The 18,438-nt window shown below is 37.1% G+C and overlaps 2 protein-coding genes across 4 annotated transcripts in view; one reads left to right on the top strand and one right to left on the bottom strand.

Annotated features, from left to right (window-relative positions):
- LOC142344505 (exportin-T-like) overlaps positions 1-8,315 on the bottom strand; it is a 183,057-nt gene extending 174,742 nt beyond the window's left edge. For both annotated transcript variants that reach the window (XM_075396206.1, XM_075396207.1), the window contains exon 1: positions 8,293-8,315. The gene's annotated coding sequence lies outside the window, so the exon portion shown is untranslated. The remainder of the gene's footprint in view (positions 1-8,292) is intronic.
- Positions 8,316-9,697: 1,382 nt separating this feature from the next.
- Positions 9,698-18,438, top strand: part of LOC142344504 (tyrosine-protein kinase HTK16-like) — a 102,960-nt gene continuing 94,219 nt past the window's right edge. The window contains exons 1-2 of one of the 2 annotated variants that reach the window (XM_075396203.1): positions 9,707-9,810; positions 9,879-10,661. In XM_075396203.1, coding sequence (XP_075252318.1) covers positions 9,808-9,810; positions 9,879-10,661 — 786 coding nt within the window. In that variant the 5' untranslated portion in view covers positions 9,707-9,807. Of the gene's footprint in view, positions 10,662-18,438 lie in introns of both variants that reach the window. The other variant, XM_075396205.1, reaches the window with a different exon arrangement.

Genomic DNA, 18,438 nt, shown 5'->3' with positions numbered 1-18,438 from the left:
AGCTTGAAATCGTCTGCATAACCAAAGGCTTCACACTTAGTTACTTGTAGAGGAAAATCGTTAACAAAAATGATGAAAAGAAGTAGACCTAGTTGTGATCCTTGTGGAACACCACTTGTTACCTGCACTGTTTCAGAGTTAAAATCATTAAGCTTTACATTTTGTTTTTTTTTACTTAAGTAGCTGGCAATAATTTTCAAGAAGTTACCGCCAATGCCTAGCATTTCAATTTTTTGTAGTAAGATGTCATGTGGAACGGATTCAAAGGTTTTTTGAAGTCCAGATACAGAACCAAAATTCCTTCATTACCATCAAGTTTGTTTTAAAGATGCAGACGGATGGGCGGTGTGATGGCCGTTCAAATTATCAGAGATAATTATAGTATTATCAACGATAATTCAAAACTAAAACAAACTTTCGTGATCGGATCGCGGAGTATTCGAGGACTACAGCCCAAAAAAGAAGAAATAGCCCAATGGCCCGCATACAAAGATGTGGATAACTGCGGACTCCAAGAGATCAAATGCCGGGTGGAGGAATGCGAAGAAGGAGATAACAAATTCGTGTCTTTCGACACAAAATTGTGCCCAACATGGTCTAGGAATCGCAGTCAGAAAAAACTTAAAGATCCGGCAAAACCAACAGATCATCGAGAGAATGTCTTATCTAATTGTAGAAAAGAAGAAAACCTGGAATATGAAGACGGCCGAAGATGAAACCAAACTCTTATACTAGGAGAAGATCAAGAAAAACAGTCTGGTGATCCTGAACACCTCTGCGCCTCACATGGGCATAGCCAACCAAGATGAAGAAGCAGCTGTAAAATATTATAGAGATCTCCAGGCAGCCCTAAGTCAATTCAAAGGGCTCGACCTAATAATAACAGGAGAGTTCAATGCGAAATTAGGCAAACACACCAAGCCCCAATTTGGTATAGGCGCACACGCAAGAGGTTTCAGAAATTCAAATGGCGAGTTCTTGCAAAAATTTCTGTGCGAGAACAACATTGTGGCATCAAATATTTTTTTCAAACATCGGGCCTGCCACGTCACCACATGGGAAGGATGCATCCGAGGAAAAAAGTATATAATCAAATTGATTATATTCTTTTAAGAGCTTCAAGGAAGTTTTCGATGAGGAATTCAAGACGCTACAACGTTCTCGGAGTCGACACAGGTCACAGACTGGTACTAACCAGCCTGTGGAGAAAAAACGACTTCGAAAGATGCAAGAGTGTGAACAAGCCGACAATCAAAGAAGAAAACAATCATGTCATGATTGACCTGAAAATGAAAAAGAAAAAAATGAAGGAAAAAATGTCTCAAACGAAGAATCCGGATAAAATCAAAAAACTGAAAAAAGAAAGAACTAGAGCCAATAATTGTCCCAAACGAAGAATCGGCTTTCTTGTCACCAGAGCAATGCTCAAAGAAAGCAATGACATAATGCAGGCAAAAGATGATGCTCAATCATCGCTAGCCATAAAGAATATCATCAGAAAAAAGACCAGAAAAAAACCTCAAATCAAAATAGAAGAACACACAAACTACTTCAAGGATCAATTACAATTCACCATATGCCAAGTAGAGGTAACAAGTAGCAGTTTTTGGAAGTCAGTGTCTACTTCCGAAAGAGAAAGAACACGAACAAAACTGAGAAATAACCGAGCAACAGGACCAGACTCGATTCGAGGAGAAGACTTGAAGCGAGAATCAGTTGAGAAACTAACCCGAGACCTCAACATTTTAATCCTGAACTCCGACGAATCGCTAACAAAAGGATATCTGGTTCCCATCCAGAAACCAGGAAAGGACTCGACGAAACCTGAAAGTCACCGCCCAGTTATCCTTCTCTCTGCATACAGAAAACTGTTGTCTCTAATTATATTAGAACGAATAAAAGATCAAATAGAAGGCTCACTATCACAAACCCAGTTTGCCTACAGAACTAATAGGTCCACTGGAGACATAGTCCTATCCCACAAGTACATGATGACTGGGGCTATCTCTAAAGGTTTTGACAAGTACTGTGTAGGAAATGACATGTCAAAAGCCTTCGACAATGTCGACAGGAACAAACTCATAGACATTCTGAGATCTAGAAAAACACCAGAAGAAAACATTACTCTAATAAAGAAAGTACTCACAAACGCCGCTCTCGAGGTGAAAGCAGGGAAGAAGCTTGGAGAAAAATTCCCAACCAACAAAGGCGTTCTTCAAGGGACGGTATCTCATCCCGCCTATTTACAGTCTATTTAGACGAAGCACTCAGAGAAACAGATGAATTTCTCCATGCTAATTGTCATGACTACCACCAAAAGGAAACAGCAACTCCTCTACACGGTCATGATTACTGCAAGACCAAGTCACCAGAAATCCCATGGCATCTAGAAAATGCAGAAGATGTGGACTTTCCTTTCAATTCGGAAGATGAAGTCAAAAAAGTTATTGAAGTAGCCACAAAAGTACTCCTGAGATACAACTTGCTAGTGAACGATTCCAAAACGGACGTTTTCAGATATCACAAGGACTCAGAGTTTCGAAAAACTAAAAAACTAGGAACTATTCTAGATGAAAAAGCGGAAATTAACCGCAGCAAACATATAGCTCAATTAGCAATGAGCAAGTACCGAAAAATCTGGAAAAACAAGTTCATCAATGTTCGAACAAAAACTAAATCATATAATGTCTACGTCAGATCCATCCTCCTTTACAATTGTTTGACATGGACAGTCAACAAGACAATCAACAAACAGTTAGATTCCTTCCATTGCAGACAGCTACGCCAAAGTCTAGACGTTCGATACCCGAAGATAATAAAAAATGATCATTTGTACGATTTAACTAAAGAGTTTCCCATTTCAGAGCAGATTCGAGCCAGAAGAGCCGCCTAACTTGGACATATCTTGAGAAGAAGTCGCCCTGTTCAAGACATTCTGCAACACATCAAAAGACTACCACCATTAGGAAGAGCGAAGGCGAATCTTCTGAAGACGTTCGAAAAAGACTTGGGCACAGACAGCTTCCACACCTGGTTCACGAGGGCTTTGGCAAAGAGATTATAATATTAATCCTCGTTGCAAAACTGAACTGAACTGAGTTTAAAGATGATTTAGGAACAACATCTCCGTTACCACCAACCTGTGCTTTTGAAAACCAAGCTGTGCATTGTGTAGTGTCATTTTTACAATATCATATAGTTCGTTAAATATAACTTTTTCAAAAACTTTTGATGTGTAGCAGAGAAGGCTTATATTATTATTATTATTATTATTATTATTATTATTATTATTATTTTTTTTTTTATTATTGTTATTATTATTATCATTATTATTATTATTATATTATTATTATTATTATTATTATTATTATTATTATTATTATTATTATTATTTTGACTTCGTGGATATTCCACTGTGGAATCACACCCCGCGTTTACAATCTAGGATTGGCACAAAAGTTTGTACATAAACAAATAAATATCCAAGTACAGGGATTGAATAAAAATGTTCTGAAGTGGATTTGCGGAAATTTAGACTACAAGGATACTTTGGTCAAGTCAAACTTATTACCACCACTCTACGTTAAAGTGCTTAAAGACCTTCTAATTTTCAGTAATATCAGGAAAGAAGGTACAATATCGATTTTTCGAAAGAATTCAACATCACCAACAGCGGTAGAATCAAGATACTTATAGGTCTGTATTGCTTCACGTCTGCTCTGTCTTCGTCTTTAGAGAGAGAGAGAGAGAGAGAGAGAGAGAGAGAGAGAGAGAGAGAGTGAGAGAGAAAGCCTTAATTCCTGATTAAGGGCTAATAATTAAAAATCAGTGAAATTCATTTCTACTATTTAATATTTACAGAGCTCGTACAAGTGGGGCAATTGCAACAAACAAACCATGAGCATCGAAAACAGGGATTGGAAAATGGAATGATGGATTCAAAATGTTCAACAATCTTGTTTTTCTTGAAGTAGTCATCATCGATTATCCCATGACGACAGAAAAAGGTAATCATGTTGATGGACCGTTCGTAGAAAGGACCAGGCGCTACTTTGCGTTTGAGTTGGAACTTGTTTCTCCGTCTTCTCGTCACACCAAGCAATAAAACTTCAGCATTATCACAGAAGTTGCTCAATAGCTTCTTTTGAGCCAATAGAAGGAACAGTCGGCAGTCCTCAACATGGATTCGAAAGGCCATCGGTAGGATTTTATGTGTGAGAAGAGTGTCCAAGTAGTTCCTAGAATTCCCGTAAACCCGTCTCAAGCATTTTTCTTGGATATTCTTAAAAGCCCTGAGTTCTGCAAGGGACAAGCAACAGATTTGAGAGCCATAGAGGAGTTTTGGAACAACATAGGCGACATAGAGCTTGTACTTGATATGTGATGGAGTGCTTCAAAGTATAGTATTTTTAAGCTTGTAGAAAGCTCTGCGGCTGTTGGTGACTTTACATTGAGTATGCGTGTTCCATTTAAACTTTCTGTTGCCGTAAAATCCGAGATCCTTCACACACTCTTGTTGGGGAATTGTGATGTTGGCGTACTCTAACACGGGCTCGACAGTCCCAAAAGAAATACATAAGCTCTTTTTCGCGTTGAATAAAATCCCGTTTGCTTGATTTCAATTGCAGAAACGTACACGATCATCATTGAAATTCAAAGAGTTGAAAACTAGTTTCGGCCCAAGTACTGAACCGTGGGTTTCGCCACTCAGAAATCTTGTGTGAATTGAAGAAAACCCGTTGATTGGTACTGTTTGAAATCTTCCGAAGAGGTAACTTTCAAAGAAGGAAACAAAATTCGAGTCCGGACCAGTTTTTCGGAGTTTCACTATTAGAACGGAATGTGGCACACGATCGATAGCTTTCTCGTAATCGAAGAATATTGAGAATAGTATGTCTCCCTTGTTAAGATAGAGGTAGTTGACATATTCTAGAAGCTGACAAGTTGTAGATTTCTTAGACCGGAAACCATACTGTCTCGGATAAATTTTATTCTTGAGTAGATCAATAAGAAACTTATGGAGTAACTTTTCGAGTATCAAAGAGATCTTAGGCAGCAGACTAATTGGACAGTAATTGGTGATGTCGTTCCGGCAAGCCCCTTTGTGAATAGGTTTAATAAATGAAGACTTCCATATTTCGGGGAATTGGCAGTTCAGTATTACACAATTGAAGACGACCCGGAACAATGTTGCAAAAAGAACAGAGCATTTCTTCAATAGTCTATTTGGGAACTCATCATGGTTCTCATAAGTGCAAGCGGTGCTGTTTAGAATTACTTGAAGAATATCAGAGTTGGTAAGTGAAACACAGAAATCGTTGAAGAAAATAGAACCTTGGCAGTCATCTGGTATCCTTGTATCGTAAGAGTTCGTGTTGAAGTTCGAAGCAAAGAAATTGTTGAAAGCATTTGCAACGTCAATCCATGAACCTAGTTTGGAAGTACCGGAAAACATTGGATGGGGAAGACTTTTTTCCTTGAAGCTTTCGATGAGTTTGAAGCAAGAATCCAGGTTTGAAGTAACTTTCCCAGATATGTAGAGCACTTTGTCCAATTCCAAGGATTTCTCAAAGGTGTCTTCAAGGTTACGCACGACATAATGGCCAGAATGATACTTTCTCTTGCTAGTTGCCAGTTTATTCAAAGTATGCACAGTATGTGATGAGTAGTAGCTTGGCCGGGACGCCCTTTTTCTGGTTACGCTCAGGAATGACTGTTTGACACTAACATGCAGATGGTGGTAGAAATCGGCGATCGTGTCCGTAGAAGGATAGTTGAGGAAGGTGTAACTTTGCCATAGTGAGCAAAAAGTGACAATGCCTGGCTCAGTAAATGCATAATTTTTGTGATTCTTATAGAGGAGGGTGAGGGCCCTGTGTATATCTTTGCTGATATTGGAGCATGATCTGAGAACGGAGTGAGTGGGAGGATATGGCAGTCAAAACAGCCGGTGATAGATGAGGGGACGAGAATGTTGTCGAGGGAGTTGCCACGGTTTTGCGTGGAGCTGAGAATAGTAGGGAACAATTTGTAGTCATCCAAGAAGTTTAAAAATCTGGTTTCTCTCGCAGATGGAGACCTGAATGTCGGCCAATCAGTTTTTGGAGAGTTAAATTTACCAAGAAGGCATATATGGCGGTATTCAAATGCAATATTTTCATTAAAATTTAGCAAAAAATTCGAGCCATGATGTAGACCGCTAGCAAAACATGTAGTTGTGACCTCATATTGACTACATTGTGGGGGTAGGTCGACCAAAATGAAGAGTACGAGACGTTGGTCAACTTTGATCAAGGCTGAAGTACAAAAGTCGACATTGCTTATGACAGGATCGCCAAGGAACTCCGCACATGATGTGTTGGATGTGTTCTGCAAAATCAGAGTCCCGTCATGTCGATTTTGTATGCGGTCTTGTCTACCAATAACAGAAAACGATCCCCCAGCTGACAGGTCACACTTTTCAAGCTTCGTATCTAGCCATGTCTCGGTGAGAAAAGCAAACTGTGGTTGAAGTTTTTGCAGGAGGGCTGTGAGGTCAGCTCGTTTTTCTAGCGATAGCATTCCTCGACATATCAGAAGAAGAAAACAAACGTAAAAATCATAGCTAGTCAATTGTCTTTAATTTGCGTTGATAGAATATCTGGTGCTTTAGAGTGGTCCAAAACTGTGTTCCCATGACAAAGTTTCATGTTCAAAATTTTCAACTCGTGTTTGGGGATGCCTAGATTTGATAGCTTGAAACGCAAATTGAGCAGTTGTTTCTCCAGGGCTCGTTTTCCGGAGTCAGCATTGGTTTCAGAAAGAACTTCGTGTTCATCAGAATATAAGACTTCGACAGCGCCATCCGTTCGTCCCATTGACTTTGAAAAGTTACTACTACTGGTGTGGGTTTATGATCGGGAGTGAACTTGCCAACTCGGTGGACGTCTTCGATGGAGCAAATGGACGGATCTACTTTTTCAATCAAATTCTTTGCTGTGGTAAGGTCTTATTCTAATCTTTCGGAGGACTTCAACATTGGCTCTTGTTCGTCGATCCCAAAATCTAGTATTGAGCGGTCGGAAATGGAGTTTTCGAAAAGTTTTGTTGTCACTGCAGGTGGATCAGGTGGGCGAGGCTTGGGTTTCGACAGTTCAACTTTAATGTTGTTGAACTCTGATGAAGACGAATTGACCAAGGACTTTATCTCCGTCAATTCACGTTTGATCTCGTTAACGGATATGACATTCTTCTTCAGCTCATCAACAGTTTCACGAATTTTCCTGACTTCGTCAACTTTGGGAGATAACATGGAGAGTGCTTCTTTAGCTGGACATTCAAAAGATTCACAAAGCCAAACCAATCCTTGAAAATGTTACAAGTGAGTTAACAGGGCTGCTGGAACAGAAGTACATTTTAGGTGGAACCAGAAGTCACACCTATGGCATTGTAGAGGACCATGTCCATCTTCTTTGACCTGCAGTGCGCAATGTCCGCATGGGTCCCTAATGGAGTATGATCTAGGAGGCATTTCAAAGTTAAGTCCCGAAGTCGAGATCTCGTTGCCCTCGAAACACTTAAGTCTCAAGGACGCAGGAAACCCAACAAAGAACAAAACAATGAACTAACCTCAAGTCTTTGTTGGCTGACTTTCTGCTTGTGCTTTCTTTCTTTTCTTGAAAGATGGGCGTCTCCGATAACCACGCTTTCTCTGGGCTAAGCAACGAAGGTCTTTCAAGTTCTTTATAACGGCTGAAATAAATTTCAATTCCAAGTATTCTGGTGGGTGGACACGACCAATGTCTTCAATAATATAAATATCTCTTCGTTTTTGAATGGAAAGCAAACGGTTCTTGATGTCGATTGTCACTACTTTAGACTCACGTAATCACTCCTTAATTGCTCCAGTATGTTAGGAGCCGAAGATTTCGCGGTGTAAACAATAGCAGACAGTCGAGGTTTGAATTGTTCGATGAGACTCAACAACTTGTCAATGCGACAAGCCCGATTATTGATCGAAGGATGTTTGGTGAGGGTATTGTTAATTATATTGTGCCCGATAACAATGTTGAACATTTTAGATAACGTACCTTTTTGCAGAAGATATTGCAGTCTTTTAAGGGGCTTACGTGACCATGGGTTGAGGCTCAGTCCTGGGATTGCGAAACAGAATCGCCGCAGAAACCTCTTCAGCTCGTAGGGAGCAGCGTCGATGGCGTTTCATAAAGAGCTGGCGCCCACAATGAAGACCATTCAGAAGTAGAAATTCAAAATACTCTGAAATTACACGTGATAAACTTATCAATTATTTCTATTTAATAAGTTTATCACAACAATAACTTTACTTACTTTCCAAAATGATGATTTACTATTTAATTACACGTATTCTGTAATGGCGGGTGCATAACGTACTGAGGGGGCACAAACGGAAAAGATCACATTTTTCAATAGAGACATTTTGCAACATCAACTAATAATGTAAAGGAAACCAATTTGTCAAATTAAAATTACTTCCAATATTTAAAACAAACGTTTTCGAACTTTACGTTCATCTTCAGGTTAGAACTGTTTTACAAATTGTTAAAAGATAAAATGAATATGTATTTACATTTGTCTGAGACGACAATTAAAACATTTCTAGGAACTATTCTACAAAATCAATCGAAAAATTTTCCCTATACACAATAATTAGCCTATTTACAACTCATATTAACATCTGTTATCAATTTATTTAAAAACATTCCTATTCCGGATTTTTCGATTTTGGCCATGTTCTTGTATTTTTAGGGTTATTCCGAATTTGCCCTAACCATAAGTATCCCTCTTGTGGAGGTTTTGCAAATTTCGTTTTGTCATGCACAAAATGTTTTTTGCCCTATGTATTCTCATCTAGTCAAAATTATGATTTGAACTAATATTTTAGCGTGAGTTACCGTCCCCTTTATTCATCGCGTGTGTTTAGTGCCGGCTTCAGCTTGCTGATATATAGCTTCGATAATCATTAGTTTTTCTACTGTCCGACAGGCGTCCAGAAATTTCCATTCAATGTCATTCGTGGCGCCACGACGTTCAACCAGATGTTGACCCTCCTGTGAATCCTTCTTTTGATGTTCTGTTATCCTTGTGGTAACATGTCGGCTTGTTTGCCCAACATAGATGGATCCGCATCCATTACATTTAATCTCATATACCACGTGGGATTTCAGGTCTCTATCGAAAGATGATTTCAGGGTGGGGAGGCACGATCTTAATTTCCGCGTTGTAAAAACTACTTGCAATTCGCATAGTTTCTTCGGTTTGCTTGCAAAGTTTTGAGTAAGGTTGCCTCTGTATTGTAGAAAAATAGTTGGCTTATCAGTACTTGGCTTATCAACTAATAACACAAGCGGGATCTTCTCCGTTTGTGCCCCTCAGCTTAGTGGGCGCATATTATTTGCACCCCGCAGACACACGTGCCAAATTTTTACATAATGATTTACTATGCAATGGCATGCCTTCTGTAACTGGAGGCGCATAACGTACGGGGGGGGGGGGGGCACAAATGGAAAAGATCCCACAAGCGTAAGTACTCTGATGTGTTTTATTGAGATACTGTTTTCATCGGTTCTGTTCAAGCGTATATATACACACACACGGATACTTACAACTGACTTTTTCTTTTCTCTCATTGCTACAGAAAGATAGAATTTTTGAAAAGTTCCGTTCTTGAAAAAGTCTGTAACCCTGTTAGTTGCGGATGATTTTCAGACCAAGTAATGAGTTGGCAATGGGACAAATCAATGGGCTGAGGCTTTCAATTCTGCGGCTCTTGTTGAGAGGAAAATTTGAATGGTTTGTCCGTGGTTAATGCTGCATTAGTTAGTTTAAAAGTTGTGGATCAAAGTTTTTGTGATGTCTAGATGAATCGGCCGTATATAAATGTTGACGAACAATTGAAAGATGAGCGTGTGTCGTATTTGAAACTTGCTGAACTATCATGGTACCACGGAAAGGTAAGCCGCGATCAGGCCGAAGAACTTCTAAAATCGAAAGCAAGTGGCTCGTATCTGATCCGCGAGAGCAGCTCTTACGTGAAAACCGTTGTTCTCTCCGCAGTTTTCAGCGAAACAATCGTTCATTATCAAATTATGCGTGATGTGTTTTGTGTATTCTGCTTAGATGACAATTCGATACAACCCTTCATTGGTTTAGATTCGCTTTTAAACCACCTAAAGTCTTCTAATACGACAACCAGTGAGACACAAGCCTTGATTCCTCAATCATTGACCAATTTTGTTCCTGGGGAGGTTGCCCCGTTTGACTATCTTGCTAAGGCACCAAATTCGTTACTTCACGAGCAGTGTAAAGTCGGGGATGTCAAAACGGCTCGAGCAATTCTGTGTTCAGCCCAATTTGATAAGCGAGGTTTAAACTGGAGAAACGAGGAAGGGAAAGCGCCGTTGCATATTGCAGCAGAGTATGGAAATACGGAGATCTTGCGCATGCTTGTCAACTCGGGGGCATACATTGATAATATCAATAGCAATGGCGAGACATCTCTACATGTAGCTTGCAAAGCTGGTCATTTCTATACAGTTACTGCGTTGGTTCAGCATGGGGCTTCCATCAATAAATTCGCAGTTCTGTCCAAGTTGACTGGTCTGCACTACGCGGCACAATTCGGAAATTTCAAGATATTTGAGGTAAATTGATCATAATTGTACTCCAGTACTAATTGGTTACTAATGCGTAATAATTCGGTGCTAATTGTTTCAACATTTTTTCCAAGTGGAGGAGTATATGCGAGGCCGGCCCATTCCAAATTTCCACTTCTATTGAGGGTGAATTTGTGACAGATATAGTGGAAATTAAAACTAAAAACAATAGAAATTTTGGCTCTTTTGCGTTTGTGCCCCCGTGCGTTATACACCCCCAGTTATAGAGCACGTACCATTAAGTAGTAAATCACCATGTAAAAAATGGCACGTGCGTCTGGGGGTTGCAAATAATATGCACCCACTAAGCGGGGGGGGGGGGGCACAAACCGAAAAGATTTGATTTTTTTTAGTAATTTTATTTTGTTTTAATGACTTTGGTTGCCACGCGTAGTTTCCACTTCCAAGCCTAAAAACTGTCGATTCAAACTATTTGACCAAAAATTTCGAAAAAGTTCAATTCTGTTTTTTTTTTGAAAAAAATAAGATTTAATAGAAATTTTTGTACCTCCTTTCTGTTTTTGATTGAAAACAAGCGTACTCCAGTACTAATTCGTCAATACAGTTCAAGTTTTACTTTTTCTTATTTTTTTTCATAAATTGTCTGTCTTTTGAATAGAGTCTTAGCATATGATGTTTAGATGACGAGTCCGAGCTGGTCAAAACCAGTCATGATGAAAACTTTGCTGAGTTGATTTCGTTGCTGAGCTTAAGAGTTCAATGATCTTTACGGATTTATTATAATTTTCATCTTATGAAAAAAATGGTTCTTTGTTCAAGTATCACTTTTTCTTATTTCTTTCATTTGAATAGTCTCTTTTGAATACAGTCGTTTCATATGATGTTTAGATGACGAGTAAGTTCTGGATGAGTCGAGTAATGTTAAAACATTTCTGAATTGATTTCGCTGTTGATTTTAAGAGTTCAATGGTCCTATCTGCTTTAATATGTTCAGCATTTTATGAAATGGATCGCTTTTTGTTGAAGTATCCTTTCTTTTTAATAAATTGTGTCTTGATTACAGTCTTGTCTTGTGATGTTTAGATGACGAGTAAGAGCTGGTCAAAACCAGCCATGATGAAAACTTTGCTGAGTTGATTTCGTTGCTGATCTTAAGAGTTACAAAATTTATTATGTACGGATTTATATTTTTCATCTTATGAATTAAGTGGTTCTTTATTCAAGTAAAACATTCTTATTTCTTTCATGTGAATAGTCTGTCTTTTGATAACAGTCATTTCATATGAAGTTTAGATGACGAGTCAGTTTTGAGTGAATTGAGCAATGATGAAAACTTTCATTGAAGTAGTCTATTGTTTTTTAGTGTTCTATTGTTTTGATAACAAATAGGGGCCGGTGCAGCACAGCAAGGGTGAAAATCATGCTGATTTGAATTTCTTAGTGAGGTTATCAGTTCACTAAACTGATTAGATTTATTTTTTGTTTGATTAAATTGCTTGCTTGTTTGACAAAGTTTGATTTTTTGTTGTTTCTTTTATAAAATGTATGTCATACATTCATTTTCTCATATGAGGTTTAGATGAGAAAGAGCTGGTCAAACCCAGCAAAGATTATCCCCTTTCTGATTTCATTTTCTAAGAGTTTATGTTTAGTGAACTAAGTGGATTTCATATACTTTTATTTTTCAAATTGGCTTGCATCTTTGCCGATGCGTCATTTTTTGTGGTTTCTTGTTACGAAAAGGCTATCCTCTTCTTAGTTTTCAGTGTTCACATGATGTCTAGACGACGAGTAAGAGCTCATCGAACCGAGCCATGAAAAAAACTTTGCTGACTAGTTTGTTTTTGATGGGCTTGTAGTTGTAGTAAACAACAAATGGATTGCTTTTTTGATTTCATGAAATGGCTGGCAGATTTTTCAGAGCTTTACATTGTATGGCTTTTCATTGAAGTAGTCTTGTTTTTTCTCATATGAGGTTTAGATGAGAAGCAACAGCTGGTGAGAGCATACAAGTACCACTTTTTTGATTTCGTTTTTTAAGAGCTTATGAGTTTAGTAAAATAAGTGGATTTCATTTACTTTACTTTTAAAATGGCTCGCATCTTTGCCTATGTGTTCTACTTTGTTGATTCTTGTATATGAAAAGGCTGTCCATCTCTTAGTTAGCAGTTTTCACATGATTTTCAGAGCTGGGTAAGAAAATAAGAGCTGGGTGAATCCAGCAATGCTGAAAGCCTTGCTGATTTCGCTGTTCAGCCTAGCGTTTAATAATCGTAACGGATTTAGTATTATTTTCCTGTCATGAAATGGATAGCTTTTTGTTCAAGTATCATTTTTTCCTATTTTTTTCATATGAATAGTTTGTCTCTTGAATAGTTTTGTCATATGATGTTTAGATGACGAGTAAAAGCTGGTCGAAACCAGCCATGATAAAAAATTTGCTGACTTTCTCTTTGGGGAGCTTGTGGTTTCAATAAACAAATTGGATTATCTTTTTTGATTTCATTTAATGGCTTGCATAATCGTCAGAGCTTATATTAATGCTTTTCATGAAGTAGTCTATTGTTTTTTAGTGTTCTATTGTTTAGATGACAAATAAGGGCTGGTGCAACACAGCAAGGGTGAAAATCATGCTGATTTGAATTTCTGAGTGAGGTTATCAGTTCACTAAACTGATAAGGTTTATTTTTTCTTTGATTAAATTGCTTGCTCTTTTGACAAAGTTTGATTTTTTGTTGTTTCTTTTATAAAATGTATGTCATACTTTCATTTTCTCATAAGAGGTTTAAATGAGAAAGAGCTGGTCAAACCCAGCAACGATTATCCCCTTGCTGATTTCTTTTTCTAAGAGTTTATGTTTAGTGAACTAAGTGGATTTCATATACTTTTATTTTTCAAAATGGCTCGCATCTTTGCGGATGCGTCATTTTTTGTGGTTTCTTGTATACGAAAAGACTATCCTTTTCTTATTTTCCAGTGTTCACTTGATGTTTAGATGACGAGTAAGAGCTCATCGAACCGAGCCATGAAAAAAAACTTTGCTGACTAGTTTGTTTTTGATGGGCTTGTAGTTTTAGTAAACAACAAATGGATTGCTTTTTTGATTTCATGAAATGGCTGGCAGAATTTTCAGAGCTTTACATTGTATGGTTTTTCATTTAAGTAGTCTTGTTTTTTCTCATGAGGTTTAGATGAGAAGGAACAGCTGGTGAGCATACAACAAGTACCACTTTTTTGATTTCGTTTTTTAAGAGCTTATGAGTTTAGTAAAATAAGTGGATTTCATTTACTTTACTTTTAAAATGGCTCGCATCTTTGCCTATGTGTTCTACTTTGTTGATTCTTGTATATGAAAAGGCTGTCCATCTCTTAGTTAGCAGTTTTCACATGATTTTCAGAGCTGGGTAAGAGAATAAGAGCTGGGTGAATTCAGCAATGCTGAAAGACTTGCTGATTTTGCTGTTCAGACTAGTTTAATAATCGTAACGAATTTAGTATAATTTTCCTGTCATGAAATGCATAGTTTTTTGTTCAAGTATCATTTTTTCCTGTTTCTTTCATTTGAATAGTTTGTCTCTCGAATAGTTTTGTCATATGATGTTTAGATGACAAGTAAAAGCTGGTCGAACCCAGCCATGATAAAAACTTTGCTGATTTTTTTTTGGGGAGCTTGTGGTTTGAATAAACAAATTGGATTACCTTTTTTGATGTCATTTAAGTGCTTGCGCAATCGTCAGAGCTTCACAATGTAATGGTTTTCTTTGAAGTAGTTTATTGTTTGAAGTAGTATTTAGTTTCTTAGAGAGGTTATCAGTTCACTAAACTGATTAGGTTTATTTTTTGATTAAATTGCTTGCTTTATTTGACAAAATTTGATTGTTTGTTGTTTCTTTCATAAAATGTATGTCATACTTTCATTTTCTCATATGAGGTTTAGATGAGAAAGAGCTGGTCAAACCCAGCAAGGATTATTCCCTTGCTGATTTCGTTTTTTAAGAGCTTATGTGTTTAGTAAACTAAGTGGATTTCATTTACTTTTGTTTTCAAAATGGCTTGCATCTTTGCCGATGCGTCATTTTTTGTTGTTTCTTGTATATGAAAAGGCTGGCTTGAGCTAGCTAGCTTGAGCTCGAGCTAGCTAGGGCTGACTAGCTTGAGCTCCACCTAGCTAGCTTGAGCTTGAGCCAGCTAGCTTGAGCTTGAGCTAGCTAGCTTGAGCTTAAGCTCGAGCTAGCTAGCTAGCTAGAGCTCTCTTAGTTTGCAGTTTTCACATGATATTTAGAGTTGGGTAAGAGAATAAGAGCTGGGTGAATCCAGAAATGATGAAAGCATTGCTGATTTCGCTGTTCAACCTAGAGTTTAATAATCGTTACGGATTTTATAATATAATTTTCCTGTCATGAGATGGATAGCTTTTTGTTCAAGTATCGTTTTTTCCTATTTCTTTCACATGAAGAGTTTGTCTTTTGAATAGTTTTGTCATATGATGTTTAGATGACGAGTAAGAGCTGGTCAAACCCAGCCATGATGAAATTTTTGTTGTCTTTGTTTTTTTTTGGTGAGCTTGTGGTTTCAGTAAACAAATTGGATTGCTTTTTTATATTTTCATGAAATGATTTGGATGATTGTCAGTTCTTTTTATTTTTTTTTTGCTTTTCATTGAAGTAGTCTCTTGTTTTGGTTTTCTGGTGTTTAGATGATGGGTATGGGCTGGTGCAACACAGCAAGGGTAAAAAATCATGTTGATTTTGCTTTCTTAGCGAAGATTTTGCTTTCTTAGCGAAGATTTTGCTTTCTTAGCGAAGATTTTGCTTTCTTAGCGAAGGTTTATTTTTTTTAAATTGCTTGCTTTTTTTGACAAAGTCTGATTGTTGTTTCGTTTATAAATTGTATGTCATGCTTTCATTTTCTCATATGAGGTTGAGATGAAAAAGAGCTGGTCAAACCAAGCAACGATTATCCCCTTCCTGATTTTGTTTTTCTAAGCTTTTGAGTTTAGTGAACTAAGTGGATTGCATAAACTTTTGTTTTCAGAATGGCTTCCACCTTTGCCGATGCGTCTTGTTTTGTTAGTTTTCAGTGTTCACATGATGTTTAGACTAAGAGTGAGAGCTGGTGGAAACCAGCAATGGTGAAAACCTTGATTTTATTTTGCTGTTGAGCTTAAGAGTTCAAGTATCCTGACCGATGTGTGGAATTTTCATATGATAAAATGGATAGTTTTTTCAAGTATCTTCTTATTTGTTTCATATGAATATTCTGTCTTTGAAAAGGTTTTTCACGTGATATTTAGATGACGAGTAAGAGCTGGTCGAAGCGAGCCATGACAAAAACTTTGCTGACTAGTTGGTTTTTGTTGGGCTTGTAGTTTCAGTAAACAAAATGGATTGCTTTTTTGATTTCATGAAATGGATTGCATAATTTTCAGAGCTTTACATTGTATTACTTTTCATTGAAGTAGTCTTGTTTTTTCTCATATAAGGTTTAGTTGAGAAGGAACAGCTGGTGAGAGCATGCAACGAGTACCACTTTTTTGATTTAGTTTTTTAATTGCTTATGAGTTTAGTAAACTAAGTGGATTTCATTTACCTTACTTTTAAAATGGCTCGCATCTTTGCGTATGCATCCAATTTTGTTGTTTCTTGTATATGAAAAGGCCGTCCATCTCTTAGTTTGGAGTTTCCAGATGATTTTTAGAGCTGTGTAAAAGAACAAGAGCTGGTTGAATCCAGCAATGATGAAAGCCTTGCTGTTTTCGCTGTTCAGCCTAGAGTTGAATATTCGTAACGGATTTAATATAATTTTCATGTCATGAAATGGTTAGCTTTTTCTTCAAGTATCCTTTTTTCCTATTTCTTTCACATGAATAGTTTGTCTTTTGAATAGTTTTGTCATATGATGTTTAGATGACGAGTAAGAGCTGGGCAAACCCAGCCATGATGAAAATTTTGCCGACCTTGTTTTTTGGTGAGCCTGTGGTTTCAGTAAACAAATTGGATTGCTTTTTTATGTTTTCATGAAATGACTCGGATGATTGTCAGTTGTTTTTTTTGCTTTTCATTGAAGTAGTCTCTTGTTTTAGTTTTCTGGTGTTTAGACGACGAGTATGGGCTGGTGCAACACAGCAAGGGTAAAAATCTTGCTGATTTTAATTTCTTAGTGAGGTTATCAGTTCACTAAACTGATTAGGTTTATTTTTTATTGGATTTAATTGCTTGCTTTTTTGCCAGTTTGATTGTTGTTTTTTTTCATAAAATGTATGTCATACTTTTATTTTCTCATATGAGGTTTAGATGAGAAAGAGCTGGTCAAACCCAGCAACAATTACATCCTTGCTGATTTCGTTTTTGAAGAGGTTATGAGTTTAGTGAACTAAGTGGATTTCGTATACTTTTGTTTTCAAAATGGCTTGCATCTTTGCCGATGCGTCATTTTTTGATGTTTCCTGTATATGAAAGGCTATACTTTTCTTAGTTTTCAGTGTTCACATGATGTTTAGATGACGAGTAAGAGCTGGTGGAAACCAGCAATGGTTAAAACCTTGATTTTCGCTGTTGAGCATAAGAGTTCAATAATCTTGACCGATTTAATATAATTTTCATATGAAATTGATAGCTTTTTCAGGTATCTTATTTCTTTCATATGAATAGTCTGTCTTTGAATAGTTTTGTCGCATGACGTTTAGATGACAAATAAGAGCTGGTCGAACCCAGCCATGACAAAAACTTTGCTGACTAGTTTGTTTTTGATGAGCTTGTAGTTTCAGTAAACAAAATGGATTGCTTTTTTTCGTGCTTTCAGAGCTTTACATTGTTTTTCTTTTTATTGAAGTAGTCTCGTTTTTTTCATACGAGGTTTAGATGAGAAGGAACAGCTGGTGATAGCATGCAACGAGTACCACATTTTGATTTAGTTTTTTAATTGCTTATGAGTTTAGTAAACTAAGTGGATTTCATTTACCTTACTTTTAAAATGGCTCGCATCTTTGCGTATGCATCCAATTTTGTTGTTTCTTGTATATGAAAAGGCCGTCCATCTCTTAGTTTGGAGTTTCCAGATGATTTTTAGGTGTCGAATAAGAGTTGGGTGAATCCAACAATGATGAAAGCCTTGTTGATTTCCCTGTTGAGCCTAGAGTTTAATAATCGTAACGGATTTGATATAAATTTCCTGTCATGAAATGGATGGTTTTTTGTTCAAGTATCATTTTTTTTATTTCTATCACATGAATAGTTTGTCTTTTGAATAGTTTTTGTCATATGATGTTTAGATGACGAGTAAGAGCTGGTCAAACCCAGCCATGATGAAAATTTTGCTGACTCAATAAACAAACTGGATTGCTTTTTATTTTTTCATGAAATGACTTGGATGATTGTCAGTGCTTTTTTATTTTTTTTTTTGCTTTTCACTGAAGTAGTCTCTTGTTTTAGTTTTCTGGTGTTAGATGACGAAAAATGGCTGGTGTAACCCATCAATGGTGAAAATTTTGCTGATTTTTTTGTGAAGTTATGAGTTCAGTAAACTAATTGGCTTTTTTTTTCGTTTGATGAAATTGCTTGCATTTCTTGCCAAAATTAGATTTTTTGTCGTTTTTTCATAAATTGTATTTCTTACTTTTATTTTTTTCATATGAGTTTAAGATGAGGAAGAGCTGGTCAAAACACTCAACAATAATCCCCTTCCTGTTTTCGTTTCTAGGAGCTTATGAGTTTAGTAAACTAAGTGGATTTCAGTTACCTTTGTTTTTAAAATGGCCCTCATCTTTGCCCATGCGTCCAATTTTGTTGTTTCTTGTATATGAATA

This window comes from Convolutriloba macropyga, chromosome 8 (assembly GCF_964194025.1).
Source record: "Convolutriloba macropyga chromosome 8, txConMacr16.3, whole genome shotgun sequence".
NCBI lineage: Eukaryota > Metazoa > Xenacoelomorpha > Acoela > Convolutidae > Convolutriloba > Convolutriloba macropyga.
The sequence above is the reverse complement of the archived record's forward strand: the minus strand, read 5'-3'. Positions and strand labels throughout refer to the sequence as shown.